At 48.1% G+C, this 17,409-nt stretch overlaps 1 protein-coding gene across 1 annotated transcript in view; it reads left to right on the forward strand.

Moving 5' to 3' along the window:
* RGPD4 (RANBP2 like and GRIP domain containing 4) overlaps positions 1 to 17,409 on the forward strand; it is a 795,990-nt gene that overhangs the window by 764,530 nt on the left and 14,051 nt on the right. The window contains exon 26 of the mRNA XM_085622637.1: positions 14,834 to 14,976. Coding sequence (XP_085478763.1) covers positions 14,834 to 14,976 — 143 coding nt within the window. The remainder of the gene's footprint in view (positions 1 to 14,833; positions 14,977 to 17,409) is intronic.

Consider the following 17,409-nt stretch of genomic DNA (forward strand, 5'->3'; position numbering starts at 1 on the left):
CTAATACAGTTACACTTTTTCGCCCATTAGTTGTTGCATCCTGGTTCATGCAAGTGTCAGGGACCCCCTCTAATGATAGGCGGCATTGGACTAAGAGTATTTCCTTGTCTATAACTTTTGCAGCTCTCGTTAAACTGTCAAGGGTTGTATTCTGCATAGACCTAGGTGTAGATGTACCCTCCCTCTCGTCTACCCGCCTTACTTTAGCCATAGTACGATAGTGGTCAGTTCAAATCCAATCCGAAATAAAGAGAGCTTAAGTGTCTTACGTGGCGCTTGGTAAACTTCCCCAGAGTCCCAATAAATCACTTACTAAGGTTCCTGATGGGAGTGGTCGTTGGAGTTTGAGCAGGTTAGCAGGGCTTAAAGGGTGGGCCTAGCCTTTCCTGGGCTTTGACGGGGCTTTGACGGACCCGACCTTGGCCCAGGCGCAGCCACACCCACGTGCGTCCCGTGGTGCGGGAGCCCGCGAGTTCTTTTAAAAGCGCCTCCAGGCATGGAAAGACAACGTCGGCGGCAGGGACCACACAGGCTCCTGGGACAGGTATTCCCTCTCCCCACTCCCTCGACAGCAAAGAGGCAGTAACGAGCGTCCCGTGGTGCGGGAGCCCGTGAGTTCTTTTAAAAGCGCCTCCAGGCGCGGAAAGGCAACGTCGGTGGCAGGGACCACACAGGCTCATGGGACAGGTAGTCCCTGTCCCCACTCCCTCGGCAGCAAAGAGGCAGTAACGGGCGTCCCGCGGTGCAGAAGCCCGCATGTTTTTAAAAAGGCCTCCTGGCGCGGAAAGGTAACGTTGGCGGCAGGGACCACACAGGCTCCTGGGACAGGTAGTCCCTGTCCCCACTCCCTCGTCAGCAAAGAGGCAGTACCGAGCCTTCCTATTCCAACGTTCCAGGCCCATCTTCAGCCAGTGGGAGGCAGGATTCGCCATCACCTCCCCCAAGAGCAATCCATTATATTGGACAGGTGGGTTTTGCAAATCGTTCGAAGGGGCTTCTCCCTCCCCTTCTAGACAACCCCTCCCTCCATGCCACCGTCTTACAATAGCATGTCAGAGGATCACTTGGCGCTTCTCCGCCAGGAAGTCTCTGCTCTTTTGGCCAAGGGAGCAATAGAGAGGGTCACTGTGCCAGAAGTAGGTCATGGTTGCTATTCCCGCTAATTTCTGCTGCCCAGGAAGGACAAAGTTCTGCATCCAATTCTAGACCTCAGGGCCCTCAACCGCTTCCTCCATAAGGAAAAGTTCAAAATGCTCACATTGGCTCAGGTCCTATCTGCCCTCGACCGAGGAGACTGCATAGTAGCGTTGGACTTGCAGGACGCCTATTTCCATATTCCGGTCTTGCCAACCCACAGGCGCTATCAACAGTTCACGGTGGGCCATAGCACTTTAATTTCACCGTGCAGATCCCTCTCCCTTCCCCAACCAGATCTAACGGTAGTGACAGATGCGTCACTCCTGGGATGGGGCAGTCAGCTGGAAGAGGCGGAGATCAGCGGCATCTGGTCTCTGGCGGAGTCCAGGCTCCATATCAACCTTCTGGAGTTCTGGGCGATCAGACTGGCACTGAAGGCATTCCTTCCCTCTCTCAAAGGGAAAGTGGTGCAGGTGTTCCCAGACAACATCACCGCCATGTGGTACTGCAACAAACAGGGCGAGGTGGGGTTGTGGACCCTTTGTCAGGAGGCTCCTCGTCTCTGTGCATGGCTGAAAAATCAGGGCACAACTCTGGTGGATCAACACCTGGTGTGTTCACCGAAGACCAGAGCGGACAAACTCAGCCATTAGTGCCTGGTCGATCACAAATGTGTTTCCATCCGTAGGTGGTGCAAGGTCTTTCAGCGGTGGGGAGAGCCTTGGTTAGATCTATTCACCACCGAAGAGTATGCGCAATTTCCGCAGTATTGCACGTTGTAGTTTCCAAGGTGGCACTCACTCTGCGGCGCTTTTCGGCGCGAGTGGAGCTCAGGCCTCCTGTACGTCTTTCTGCCTGTACCACTTCTACACCAAGTGTTGAAGAAGATCAAGCGTGACAGGGCCCAAGTTATCCTTGTGGCTCTGGACTGGGCACTAAGAGTCTGGTACCTCGAGCTCCGGAGCATGGCCATCAATCCTCTGATCGGACTGCACCTTCGGGAGGATCTTCTGTCGCAGCAGCAGGGGGCCGTTCTTCACCTAAACCTGTCCAGCCTTCACCTCCTTGCGTGGAGATTGAGTGGCGACAGTTGACAGCTTTTGAGCTTCTGCCCGAAGTCTGTAATGTGAGCTTGGCAGCCATGCGTCCCTCCACAAAATCGGTATACGCCTGTAGATTGAACAAGTTTGTGGCATGGTGCGGAGTAAACGCTGTGGATCCCCCTTCTGCCCCCCTTTCTGAGGTTCTTCTGTACATACTCTCGTTAGCCCAGCAGGGCTCTGCCCTGCGCACTTTGAAAGGTTATCTTGCAGCTATCTGCCTTCCTTAGGTTGCCAGATCAGCCATCCTTATTCAAGTCTCCTATTGTTAATAGATTCTTTAAGGGTATTACTCATCTATTTCCTCCAACTCCTTTTATAATGCCCTAGTGGGACTTGGATTTTGTTCTCTTATTCCATTATGTGTGCTCCTTTCGAGCCTCTTCATAACTGTGTTCTCAAACTTCTTACTCTAAAGAATGCCTTCCTTGTTGCCATCATCTCTGCTCGCAGAGTGAGTGAGCGAGCTTCAAGCTCTGTCTTCCAAGCCCCCTTGCTTCTCTGTGCATCCGGACAAAGTGGTGCTTAGGACAAGGCCTTTGTTTCTACCTAAAGTGGTTTCACCATTTCATATAGGTCAATCCATCACATTACCCACTTTCTTCCCACCTCTGCACCCTTCCAAGGAGGAGGAGAGACTCTACTGTCTGGACCCTAAACGTGCGCTGACATTCTATCTTGACCGCACCAAAGATTTCCGGGTGGATGATCAGCTCTTTGTTGGATATGTGGGTGCTAAGAAAAGCAGGGCTGTTCAAAATCGTACCATCTCACGATGGGTTGTACTTTGCATAAAAATCTGCTATGCTCTAGCTAAGAAAGATCCTCCTGTTGGGCTGCGTGATCACTCCACTAGGGCTAAGGCAGCAACCACTGCATTGGCTTGCGGAGTCCCACTCCTTTATTTCTGCCAGTCGGTAACGTGGGCATCTATGCACGCGTTTACCAGACATTACTGGCTGGACAGCCAAGTCCGGAGGAACGGCTATTCTGCCCGTGTTTTGCCTGTTCGGTCCTCCAGGATTTTCTGGTGTGAACTTGGTTCGCAGTTCCTTCTCCGGGGATGGCATTGCTGGGGTATCTATTCTAAGGTGAGGATTCTATAACAGTCTTTCAGATGAACAAGTTACTTCCCTTTGGTAATGATGTATCTGTAAGAGACACATGTTAGTTATAGATTCCTTACCGCCCCACCCATCCTCCCTGCTCTGAGAACTGATTTCTAAGGATAGGAACTCCCTTACAGAATCCTAGTTGTGGCACACCAGTGGTCAGTGTCTTGCATGGCTCTGCGCTTTTGGCATGGAAAGTCGTGTCAGAACTGACGTCGGTGCGCAGGGGGGGGGGCGTCTACTTAGGCACCCGTGACGTCATTTCGGCGACCACAACTCCGATGATGGACGCGGAGTTGACCAACGCCACCTACAGATGAACAGGGGTACTAGTAAAGAAAAATCTCCGGATCCAGTCTGACGCCTGTGGAACATTTTAAGGTGAGGAATCTATAACGAACATATGTCTCTTACAGATACATCGTTACTTAAGGTAAGTAACTTGTTCATCATGCTGACTTGTGTAAAAAGTAACACAACTACCAGTCACTAATTCAACATCTCGGACTGTAACTTAACAGAGTGACGCCTAGGTGTGAAAAGTTGCCTAAATGTTAAAAAAGCCTGTCATAAACTGACAGAGGGGTAGCTCTTCTCCCGAATCAATGCTGGCTGGTGTGCAAAGAAGAGAACTGACGTCCGCATGCCGTGGTGGTGCCTATATATATGTGACGTGGACGTCATTTCCGGCGCGCACAACACCTATGCCACCTGCCAGTGCGCAGGGATACTGCTCACAAAAAATCTTCTGGATCCAGTCAGACACTGGGGGAAATTCAAAGGTAAGGAATCTGCAGCTAGATGTTGTCTCTTCCAGATAAGGCGTTATCGAACGTAAGTAACTTGTCCTACTGGCCTTTTTGCAATATGGTTGGCCAGGATTGCAAAATGCTGCAGCGAGACTGCCGAACGCAGTATGCTACATGTAAAAAAAAAAAATAAGGGTATTGAATTTAAAACCAGACAACTCTCACATTGCTACCACACTCGCAATAAAAAATGAGAAACTGCAAAAATTGCAAGAGGGCTGGGTGTGGAGTAGAGGAACTGTAGTTTATCACTGACAGACCCTGACTTTCAGGAAGAACAATAAGGGATTGCAGGCCAGGGAGGTATCATATCTCTTCCGCAGGAAGCCACGTAGGTGTTAGCCTCAGAAAGCACACTTCAAAGGTGAATCCGCATTTGAAGAGCAAATGTGGGACACCAGGGGAGAGGACTTCCCCATTGTTGAGGTAGACAAGCTTACAGCTTCCAATCTCATGACAAGATCCATCAACAAACATTGGTCTATCATCAATATAGGGAATCTACACTGGGAGAAACCCCTTTTCTCCTTTAAGAAAGCAAGGAGTCTGAAAGATTCCTTGGTGAACACACGCCCAAAAGACTGTCCACAGGTAGGGACACCAACTATAACCAACGCTTGGGGCCTATCGAACATAGTGGGACATTATCAATGTGGCAACTGCAGTGTTTGCCACCTGACTAACAATACTAAAACATTGTCACTGGAACCAGGCAAAACATGGAGCCAGCGGACTCATACAAATTGCAACAGTACCAATGTGGTCTACTTGATAAAATGCCCTTGCAATTTGAACTACATAGGGATGACCTGCAGGAAGGTGAAGCAAAGAATCTGTGAACACCACAGCACTATAAGGTGTAAAAGGATGACAACCAGACTCACTGAACATTTTCTTCAGTTTAACCACATAACCAATGACATGAGATGGACTGTTATCGAACAGATAAAAACGGGCACTAAATTCCAAGACCGTCTTTTTGAGAAAGAGCAAAGGTGGATTTATTGGCTATCCACTCACAAAAATGGCCTGAACGATAATATTCCGTGGCACTCAGTCCTTTCAAAATAACTTTAACACTCATTTATCTATCATGAGATATTGATTGCTTTATATGAGAATAATACATCATAAGACTAATAACTGTTCTACTAATTGGATCTCCATCATTCGGCCGACACTGTCTGTAAGATAATAATGACACGAGTCTGTGTCTCTTACTCAGTCTAGGAAGCAGTGTTAACCAATATATCATTTATGAATCTCACTAGTGTATGCTTTATCGAGATATGATTCGCACCCTAGAATGAGTAATTGGTTTGATTCAGTGACACGCATTATGATGCCCTTTGGATTTATGTGCATCAATGTATGCCTGCTTCAAGCACTCCTTTTACTCAGAACACCAGAAGGATGAATGTACACGCTAAATGTCCGATAATCGTTCCATTATTGTACGCCTAAATTAGGTATGATCCACTCCCTTGAATGAGGCATTAGCTTGTTCCATTGTCACACAAGGCGCACTGTCTTGATAAACAGACTTACAGATTTGTTTAGTAAACAGTAGACTGTGCCCCCTTGTGTGTGCAACCAGTAGACTGCGCCCCCTTGTGTGTCTTTTCCTTCTTTATTTCTTTGTTTTCAGGTCCTGGCATCTCCGCTACTGAGTTGCATGTTCACTAAATATGAACGAGCACCATTCTCTTTATGGTATGTCACCGTCACATTCTTTTTGCATACCCATGCCACTCTACGATAGCTTCTTGTCCGTTTAATAAAGCACGATTTCCCTGACACGCTACCATCACCATGCCGACCGCGTATACACGCCCATTCACGTCAGTCACTTGATATACGTGACCACGCCTCCTACGTCCCAGTTCCCGGAAATGCCTTGCACTTAACTTGCAGAGATGCTCTGACACGGCAGCCCTCGGGGAGCAGATACGGGTCGCATAGGGTAGGCAATCCAGCCGGTGACTGACTCCACCAAGTAAGTACGTGCCATGATCAGCTAGGAATCTATTATATTCTTTTTTGAGGAACGCGCTATTTCATCTTTCGTGTCACTATTCTCTCCAGATCGGGTTCTGAGCCAGCACCACGACCCCAACTCCCATGAGGCACTCTATTACGCGTCTTTTAGTAAGCGCTTTTTTTCCCCCTCTTATGTCAACTTGTACCTCATTCTAACGCTGTGATAACGAGCATGCATGCTTTGTAACGTACGCCCTCACGATTTTGTTTGAGAGCGGAGACACCCACTATGAATGATTGAAGAGAGTGGGTTTGTATGATTCTTTCACAGGCACAAATGATAACCTGTGGATTACCTTAAATGCATTTGCATGCAATGGCGTATTTACGCTCATTGTACTTGACGATTATGAATGGGTCATAATCATTGCTTTCAGCAACTGAATCGGTTACTGAATTACCTTCATACCTTTACCACTGTAATGTAGGGGTAGTCCTTCAGTTGTTTTTGTTCGCGACGCACACATCTGGGAGTAAAAGGAGCACTTTTACATCAAACACTGTATTACATACGTTCTATTGCGTCTGCTTGTAATGATGTTTGTTTTTTACAGATTCTTACTGTCTTCAAATTGGATGACAGGACACCTGACCGTGAGTAGATGGTTAGGTCACAGTGATCAAGGGTAGGGTTCACCTTAGCGTGTGTACACCGCCCGGGTCACAGCATTTGGTCCTGACGAAAACCTAACAATACCATAACACAGGTTGAAACATGTAGACCGTTTTTTTGCACTTATTAGCACTATTTCCCACTTTTAGATACCATTGGTCAATTTTAACCAAGCAAGGTATCTACTCAATGTTTTTAATATTGGTCAGTCGCTCCAGAATAAATCTTCATAGTGAGTGATATCTGGCCTATTTTTAATCCACTATTGACCCACTTGCACCAAAAAACTACCTGCTCCACTGTAATCAGATGTCGAAGCACACCTGGATGGCACTCTGCTATCCGGGTGGTACCCCGATGATGAAGCATGTCACCAACCAGGATGGTAAGTGAGGAGTCTTCAAAAGGAAAGGAAACTTTTCTTGCCTTGTGCACCTTTCCCAGCAATTTGGAGATTTCGATCCGTCTCCCGGATGTACTCCTTCTTTTGTTTGTTTGAGGTAGACAAGCTGCCAAAGGGAATGTAGGAGGGTGGCTTAATATATGGTGCACAATATTTAAGTGAAACACCTTGTACTAATCCAGACAACCCTTATGGTGGTTTTAGTGGTATTAGACAACCATAGAAAACTTTCTAAGTGGTAGCTGTGGAGAGCAGCCTTCAGGCTTAGACCAGAAGAAGTGTTAAGCAGCTTGTTTTACCAGATCTAATCATGTAGTGTACGTTAAACAAAAAAGAACCACGCAGTGTTTATATAAAAATGTCTATTTATTACACAACACTCACACATTGGTGTACCTCCTACCCGGAGATATCAACACAAATCAGCCATAATACTTCAATTGCAAGAGGTAAGTATACACAATACACGGTGGTCTCCAGTAGAAGACCAAACCATATACTAAGAAAGTGGAATGCGAACTGTGACCGAAGTCGGGACTTGGACCAGGAGACTCAGAAGAGCTGGGGACACAGGGAACCGCCCAAGGTAAGTACCCAGGAACCCCACAGAATCTGTGTGCAGAGTGAAAACACAGCCGCGTACTCAACAGAAGTCAACGGGAAAGTAGCGGTTGCAGTTTTAAAGAAGGACCCTTCTCAGTGTACCCTGAAGAAACCCTGTGTAAGACAGAGGTTGGAGAGTCACCCCACCCTTGGATGCCCCAGGAACTAGGATACCTACACCAGGGAAGCCGGGTTCATAGGTGCGAAGTGACATCGGAAACCACAGTAGAATGGAGGACTTCAGTAAGGATGCCGCTGGCAAAGACTGTGCAAGAGTCCGGTGGAATCCAAGGGTGGATTATTGAAGAGAAGACCCTGTAAGCAGAGGGAACAGAGTCTATGCCACTCGGAGAAGACCAGGAGGCACTGAAAAGCAATGCCTACCGATGGCGGATGATGCAGGTGACCTTGAAGCTGGAGCTGTGAGGACCAGGCGACGCTGAGGAAGACAATGAGCCCTGCACAAGCTGTCCCACGTTGGTAGTTGAGAACCAGGGGGTCTTTGTCCAGTGGGAGCACCAACAAGCCTTGGCAGCTGCAACAGGTGTGGAAAGTGAAGAAGAAGCAACGTAGGGTCCAGCAAAGTCCAAGGGACTCACCAAGTGCAGGAGAGTCAGAGCAGGCCCCGATCAAGTAGGGGAGCCTTCTGAACCAGGAGAAGACCCTCGCGAGAACCCACAGGCCGAAGGCAAAAGAGTCGCAAGAGGACCTTGGGCAGCTCACAAAAGATTAAGGCCCAAGGTGCAGAGGATGCGGCGAGGACGCTGATCTTGGCATATAGAGATGCTGGAGCTTCTTGTAGCCCGTGGATCTCTAGAGTGCAGGCATTGGCAACGGCAAGTCAACGCGGTGCACAGGGGTTCGATTCCAGCAGTTCCAACTAGGGATACTGGCCTCAAAATTGCAGAGAGAACAGGTCAGGCCTCGAGGGAGTTGCTGAACCACCACCTGTGTTGCTGAGCCTTTCGAAGTCCATGGGATGTCCGGTCAGCTTCGTTGCGGTGCCTGCAAATGCAGGGGAGTGACTCCGTCACTCCAAGGGAGATTACTTTGCTTGTCCTTGATTTCCACAGGTCTGTTGAAGATCCTGGAAGAAGCACAGACACAGACAACGAAGAAGACTTGCAGAACAGCAAGACCAGGAGCAGCAGGAGTCTGCTGTGATGCAGTCTCGGTTCCAGGCAAAGTCCAGGTGTCCAGACGGTCGAAGAGTGACGTGGTTTCAGGCTTGAGTCTTGTCCCATGACGAATCTGAGGACCCACCCACAGGTAACCCCTTTTATACCCTAAGAAAGGAGTTAGGATGACTCAGGGGTGCCTCCCAGAGGAGGGGCTGGACAGAGGGAAGGATACGCCCATGTTCTTTGTCCAGTTTAGCACCAGAGTGGGAGCCAAGGGCTCCCAGAACTGGTTCCAACTGTAGTATGTAAAGAGGGCACTAAATGTGCCCTTCAAAGCAGTCTGGTGGCGCTGGCAAGCGCCCCCACCCCAGCCCAATACACCAAGTACTGTCTGGGAGGTAGTCACACTTCCCTGAGAGAAGACACCTATTGTTTTACCTTCCCCTGCTCGAGCTCAGCAGCAGGAAGGCAGAATCGTGTCTGTGGTCGTCAGCAACAGTTGGCAGACCCTGGAAGGCTGTTACCCGTAGTACTGGGAGCTTCCCAGCGGAGCCCCCCAGTGCATGGAATCATACCTCCAACACCGGTAACAGTGTTTGGGTATGATTCCAACATGTTTGATACCAAACATGCCCGGGTTTGGCACAGCCACTATATAATTAGTTACTATGTGTTATTATGAATGGCAACTATTTGTATCAAAATGGCTGACCGCACTTACAAAGCTTGGAGAATCGACTCCGGGGTTTGTAGGGGTGTCCTGCTTATGCAGGGGCACCCTAACACTTATAACCCAGCACCCTGCCTTCAGGATTGAAGGGTTTACCTTAGGGGTAACTTATAGGTTTTGAGTGTAGTGACCTCAGATGTAAGGAAACTTATATCTGCCGTAAGTGGTGCTAGCACCAGCTTACACATGCTGCAATGGCAGGCCTGTAGTCAGTCTGAGTGGTCTCTCATGGGTGGCATAATACGTGCTGCAGCCCATGGGAGACCCCTGGTGTACCTATGCCCTGGGTACCTCCGTACCATATACTATCGACTTATAGGGGTACACCAGTAGTCAATTGTGGAGGTACAAAAAGTACTTACCATGTCAAATTAAGGAAGGAAGCACAGTGATTGGGGTCCTGATTAGCTGGATCCCAAGTCAGACTAGTTAAAAAAAAAGACATACTGTCACCAGCAAAAAGTGGGGGTAACCATGATAGCAGATCCTACTTTCCTACATGGAACATAGAGGGTAAACCAGTTGCCAAACCGATATCCCCAGGGGTGTGTAGCCCTTAGGTAGCCACACCCCGGGGGTGGCATAGGGAGGTCTGTACACCAGGATCAGGGTCTTGCCATCTTGGAAGTAGACATGATAGTGCATCCTGGGATAGCCTAATGCCACACTCCACAGGAAGTGGTCACGAGATGGGAGGGAACCTGGTAGTCCATTGGCTACTAACTGCATCATACCCTGAGGGCACTTTCCGAGCATAAAGGGGGCTCCCCTGGCACCCAGACCTCAGATCTTTACCTACCCGGAAGAAGGACTGCTCTGCTGCACCGAGGGAGCAGGTAAGAGGGGCTGCATTGACGAGGACTGCACCTTGCGGCTAACTAAGAGAGGGGTTGTGACTGCCGTGGCCTGCTCAAGGAGAAGCCGTCTCCTGAGCCCTGTCAAGGCAAAATAACTTCAAGGACCTCCTGTTTTCAGCACAGGAACTCAACAGCTGATGAAGCCTGCTGGGACAAGTTGGTAGCCCGAAATCTTCAAGCCTCTACCACTGGCTTGCAGCACCCAAGTCTAAGACCTGACACACAGTGTTGCTCCGGAGTTTACTATGCCCAGGAGTGATGTTGAAGAGATGCTGGGCCCTTCAGAAGGACAGCTATCAACCCAGGAAGAATTGGCCTGTGACTGCGATAACAGGTGACTGGTTGTTCTGTGGCGACTGGACTTCGGCCAGACCTGAGCAGACTTTGTGTGATGCTGACCCTGCATACAGGACCCGCTTACCATCTTCGTGGACCGAGGAATCCCCACAAGAACATCCCAGTCGACCACATCACATCCACAACATCCTTAGAGCATCTTCAGCATCCTTCATCCCTTGCATCATGACCACTCAATAGGAATCCATTGCAACGCGGATAAAGTACCTGGAACTGCTGAAGGACTGCTTCAGCTGTGAAGGTAAACTGTTCTCGAGGACCTTGCTGGTTCCCCTGACTTGCTCCCTGCTGGAGTTAGTTGCCCCACGTACTTCTAACTGACCACAGGGACACTAACGTTTTCTGTGAAAATGTTTGTAAGTAGTTCAAATCATGGACTTCGCCGAGGTTTGTTCTCAGTATAGTGTAATTGCACAGATTTATTATTGCCTGTAAAATCTATATTTCTGGAACCCTCTGGTGGATCTTTTTTGTTCTAGTATCCCAATTCATATAAAAATACAACCTAATTTATATAAAATGGTTTTGGAATTTGTGAGTGTTATTTTGGTGCTATTTAAATGTTTAACTCTTGTTCCTCAGTGTAAGCCTTGCTGCTCAGTGCCACGGCTAACCAGAGTTGTAAGCCTTGCTGTTTAGTGTCACAGCTAACCAGGGTTTAGCTGAGGTCTTCACAGATGAATCCTACCTGTCTTAAAGGGGTTGGTAAGTATATTACACTGTGAGGTTGCACAGCTACACCATACACCCCATTTCCTAACAGGCAACAGGTGGATGAGATGGATTACGTTCCCCAGGGAGTTTAATGGTGATCGTGGCGGAGTTGGCAGAGTGCCACTATGCGGAGTTCCCCGGAGTTGGGAAAAACTCTGTGGAACTCTGCTCTGCTCCGCTCCCCACCTCCACCCCACCTAATAAAAAATATAAATATACTGGGCTTCACACCTCCGCATTGTTTAGGAGTGGACAGCAACGGAGAGTGAAAAGTCTGGTTCCACATGGACAGGGCGGTAACTGGGTGCACCATTTGGGATCTTACTTGGCTTCACCGGACCGCGCGCTCTCGAAGTGCATATATTGCAGTGCCCACAAAGACGGTGCTGGATATCTGGGATAAAGTGGCCGTGCGCAAGGGGCTTACGACTTTCCCCTCCACTCACACTCCCATTGCAGGCAACGCGCTATTCCCTCCGGCCCTTAACTCTCAGGCATTTTCATCATGGTTGGACGGTGGGTGCCGAATGAGCAGAGATCTATACGAGGGGGGTAAGTTCAAAACGTTTGGGCAATGCAGAGAGGAACGCCAGATCCCGGCGGAAGCAGGGTTCCAGTATGCACAGCTGCGATATTGGCTGTCCACGCGAGAGATGCAGCGCGCGACTACTCGCCCATTCACTCCCTTCGAGCGATTGGTTCGGTCCTTCGAGTCAAAGGGCCTTATCTCTCGGAGGTACCAGATACTGCAGCACCCCCCGCTAGTAACCACACACCCATATCAACGTTAATGGCAATTAACGTCCCCCACTGAAATCACGCCTGCGCAGTGGAGTCGCCTCTGGCGAGACATACCAAAGGTCTATCGCAGTATATCACAAAGAGAAACTGCGTACAAGATCATGACGCAGTGGTACTTCACGCCTACTCGCCTCAACAGGATGTTCCCCACATCCTCCCCATTGTGCTGGAGGTGTTCGAATGCTTCTGAGGATTTAATTCACATTTGGTGGGCATGTCCTCTCCTGACCCTATTCTGAAAATAAGTTCTTAGTCACATTAAGGAGGTACTGGGTTTCCCTCTGCCTGAAGCCACAGCCACGGTCCTTCTAGGCCTTAAGCCCGACAACTTAAAAGCACTTACTCGTAGTGATTGGTACATAGCTCTCCACATGCTCGGGGCTGCTAAGCAGCTCATAGCGCTATATTGGAAGAAAGCTGAGGCCCCTCCAACTGCGGCCTGGTTTACGCGCCTATGGCATGTAGTGACTATGAAACTCTTCACGGCACGACTACAGTCACGCGACACCCGCTTCACCACAATCTGGAAACCACTAGTCACATATCTTTGCAAAATTGAACATGCACATTTCCTACTCTCGAAACTCAGAGCCCTAAGCCTATTTGAAGACGCTGTACTCCCGACTGACCCTGGCAGATTACTTACGCTCTCAACTTAGCCCTGCTCATAGCTCCGCATAACACGCATGCCGACCCCTGGTCTCACTATCATATAACTCTGGCTCCTCTAGCTCTCCCCCCCCCACCCGCCTTCACATCCCCCCATGTAGTAGCATCCACGTAGCGTCACTGATGCAGGGACCTCTTTTATCCCTAATTCCCTTTCTTCTCCTAACTATTCATCTTTTTGCTTGTCACTACCTTCTTTCTGTTGGCCTCTTACCTACACTTTTTGTTCCTCTCTCTGCTTTGATACCAAGTTTGTTCATTATGGGTCTTGACTCTCACCCGCAATTGTATTTAATTGCTCTGCTTTGAATATCACGCGGCCGGCCCAACAAGGGTTGTAGGCGACATGCTGTGTCTAAATTGCTTCGGTACGCCACCCTTAAACCCCTTGAGGATCTACTGAACAACGCGGCCGGCCCTATGCAGGGTTGTGGGCCTGACGCTGTGTATATCTGGACCCTCCCTTTGTACGTTATATGGAAAATAAAAACAGATGTCTATAAAAATATATATATAAATTAAAAAAATTAAAAACACTGACCTCTGCAGTGGCGTCTCCAGGCTGCCCTCCTCCTCCTCGCCGTGGTCTCTCTCACTGTCTCCTCATCCTCCTACTTCTTGCGAGAACTGCGCATGCGCAGTCCTACCAAGATGTACATCTGATGTAGGGGTTGGGTGGGTGGACGACGAGACGGCAAGAGAAGACCACGGCGAGGCGGAGGAGGGCAGTCCCGGAGACGCCACAGCAGCGGTAAGTGCCTTTTTCCCCCCTTTTTTGTGCAGGGAGTGCTGGCTAACCCCGCTCCGCTGCGTAGTCAGAGTTTTGCCTAAACTCTGCATTCTCAACAGGGCGCAGAGTAGGCAAAACTCCGTAAACTCCGCTGGTGGAGTGGAGTTCTCATCCCGGGCTTGGGCAGAAGGTAAATGGAGGGAGAACGTGTATTTGTGTCTTGTCTTGAGAGGGTCACATGGAGCCTTAGAAAATGTATCAAGAACCTAGGCCTCAAATAGAATGCATATGTGCAGGGGGCATTTCAGTTGTTTGAAGAGAGAGTGGGATTAGCTGATTTATTTGTGATAGTAAATATTTCAGATTTAGCATGGGAAATTTTCAGTTTGACCCATAGCACCCAGAACACATTTTTCATCTTCAGATATGACTGTATAGAACGACTGTGATCAAACTGCACAATTTATGTAAATCATTAGATTGAATTAATTTAACCTAGATGCAAAGGGTTAATTATTTTCAAAAGCGTTCATGTCTGCGAAAGCACAATTATTATGCAACTAAATGAAACAAAGCTATGGTAACCGATTATTTCTTTTATAATGCCCTACGTACAATTATATATCAGACTAAGGTAAACCCTTTTTTCATCTTCTGCATGCTAGAATGTCAAAGGAACTAATGTTAGCTGAGGCGTATTTGGGTTTGTGCTGTAGAAAAAAACAAGCGAATACATATATACGTAATATATACATTTATGCAATACATCATCCAACCATAGCCGAATTGCCGCAACTGACTGGGTGGATGTATTACGAAGAAAGGATACTGTATTCATACTAGTGTGTTGTATGTTTATGAAAAATACATCAATAAATAATAACAAATAAAAATTCTGTGTTTCGGCATTTGATATCTATGGAGAGATTTCACAAGCACAAAGATATCTGGAAGATTGAGTTTTCACTTTAAAAATCAGAAACTGTATTCCCGTAAATGTAGTCTGATATTCTTTATTTTTCTTACTATACATGCAGATTCAAACTTCAAATGGCAGAATACTGGAGAAGTTATTTTTAAATCGCTAGCAGTCACTAAACGTGAGGATGATGAAGAGGGTAATGAAGAAGCTGTGCAAAACGACGAAATACACTTCGAACCAATAGTTTCATTACCAGAGGTAAGCTCTAGATGTAAATGAAGCATTCTATTCAGGTGATAAGAGAGAAAACCAGCTTAAGTGAGACATATTTTCCATCTAAATCAAACTGATTTCAGTGGTTGAGTGTGTTGATTTTATGCTTTTTCAGATCTTGTGTACTGGGAAAAGGGTACCAAGCCACCTTTTTCCACAAGGTGTCAGTACAGAAAAATGTAATTAATGCTTTGTTCTAGTCTTTGAACTTTACATACAATGCTGTCCAAACAGGTACCTCTTTGAAACATTCCCCCAATTATGCTTACATTGTGCATTTTCTTCTGTGGTCTGTACCTTTCAGACACTATGCAGAGTATATTGCACAGTTATTGTTGTTTCGGAGGGGGGGTTTAAACATACAATTGCAGGTTGTCTTTCCACGTAGCATATGATGGCGTGACATCTACTCATTTCAGGATTGTTACAGCCAGTCTGCCTCACCACAAAAAAGAAATACCCACCATAGGTGCTATTACTTTGTTCTAAGTTGAGCCTCTAACACTAACCACTGGTGCAACGACCCAAGCAACATACAGTGACCAATCCCTTCTACTGCGATCAGATTTTAAGGAGCAGTTTCTGCCAACACCAAACAAGACAGAGACTTCTAACTGCAGATTCCTCACCTTTTGAATACACCTCAGGCATCAGACTGGATCCAGAAAACTTTTTTCGTAGTAGCTGTGTGCCGGAAGGTGGCCCATGCAGCACTGACTCAATTTCACTTCAGAAGTGACATGCAGGGCCTTTAGAGGTGCCAGTCTCACACGCAGACGTCAGCTTCTCTTGTCTCTCCAACTTATTTTTGCAATTTTCTGACAGATTTTCAAGTGTGCAAGGGATGTACCCCCCAAGACAACAGGGTTAAGCCCTATAGGAACTGTTGCAAACAAATGTCTGTGATTGATCTCCGCCTGATTTGTCTGTGGTGTCAGGGGTTCAAGCAGTGGCGGTTTCTGCCATAGGGCGCTGGGGCGTTGCCCCAGTAATATTCTGCCCGCCCCCTGTTATATGTATATTAAAACATTCTTAATGATTCTTTTTGCTAAGTCCAGTATGGGAGGCAGGTCCTTCACTGTGGGGAAGGCCAGACTATTGGACTCCGTGCCTTCCCATATGCGCCTGATCAAGCCCAAACGTGAGTTCAGAAAGACCTTGAAGACTTGGCTCTTCAGCCAATGCTAGTACCTCAGTTGGACTTCCCTCACCTGCTGTTGACCGCGAAGCGCCGGCACACCTCTGCCTGAGGTAGCTGTTGCGCTCGACAAATGCTATTATTATTGTATTTATTATATTTGTGGGCCACGCCCGCAGGAGTCAGCGGCTCCGAATGGGGTGGGGCTTCAGTCACAGACTGGCATGTGACATCATGGGTGGTGCTGGGTGGCAGCCAGTGAAAAGCACAAGTACGCATGCCAGGTTGGACAGAGAATTTCTACAGTCAGCCCGACATGCGCACTGGAGGCTTTCTCTGGCTGCACATTAGGAGAGTGGGGGTTGATCCATGCTGCAGCCTCCAGTCTCCTAATGAGTGGCGAGTTCCCCTGCTCAAGCTAGTCCTGGTGCTGCAAGGGAGCATCGTCTGGATTGGCTGAAAGTCGCAGTTGCCTGGTGCAGCTTTGTGCACATGAGAGGCTCTAGCAACAGAGTATGACAAATCACTGTATGGCTTATGTGAAGCCATGCAGTCATTGGCCATTTCTGCGTTGCTGGGCTGTTCAGGCAGCCCCTCTCCCTCTTTGGGAGCGTGACAGAGGCAGACAGACCCAGACCTGGGCTCGTATTGCTGTGGCATGGGTCGGGCCACATTTGTCCTGACCGCCGCAAGAATTGATCGACATTATCACGTCACGAAAATCCCTGGACATCTTGTCTTGCTGGTCACGACGACATAAGAGCTTGCCAGTCAAACTCGAGGCAAAAAGTAGATGCCAGTGTCACAAAGCAATTTATCGCAGGTCCGTTCGGCCCAAGTTTAATAATTGCAATGTGGAGGAGGGGAGAGGGTGTTGTTGAGGCGGGATTCTCTCGCTGATGGTGGCTCGTGGCTGACAACCTGTATGGGACTGGGAGTCCCAGATTTCTTCCATGGGGTATTTTTTTGGTAAGCCCTCCGGCTTCTTCTCTTCCCAATATTGCAGAGACAGCTTTTTTAAATGAGACATTAGGAAATATTATGTTCGAGGCATGTGGGCTGCTAAATTCATATCTGTGCATAGATCGCCGCCTAGTGTTGGGTCCGGATGTTTGCACGTTGTTGTCCTGGAAGAGTCTTCGAAGTATCACGAGATAGGTGACCCCTCCCCTGGACCACAGTGCGCATGGGCATCCTCTCCATCCTTAGATTGTTTTTTTCCGCCATTGGGTTCGGATGTGCTTATCTTAGCTCAAGTTAGGAAAATTCAGTTAAGGCCA

This window comes from Triturus cristatus, chromosome 8 (genome assembly GCF_964204655.1).
Source record: "Triturus cristatus chromosome 8, aTriCri1.1, whole genome shotgun sequence".
Taxonomy (NCBI): domain Eukaryota; kingdom Metazoa; phylum Chordata; class Amphibia; order Caudata; family Salamandridae; genus Triturus; species Triturus cristatus.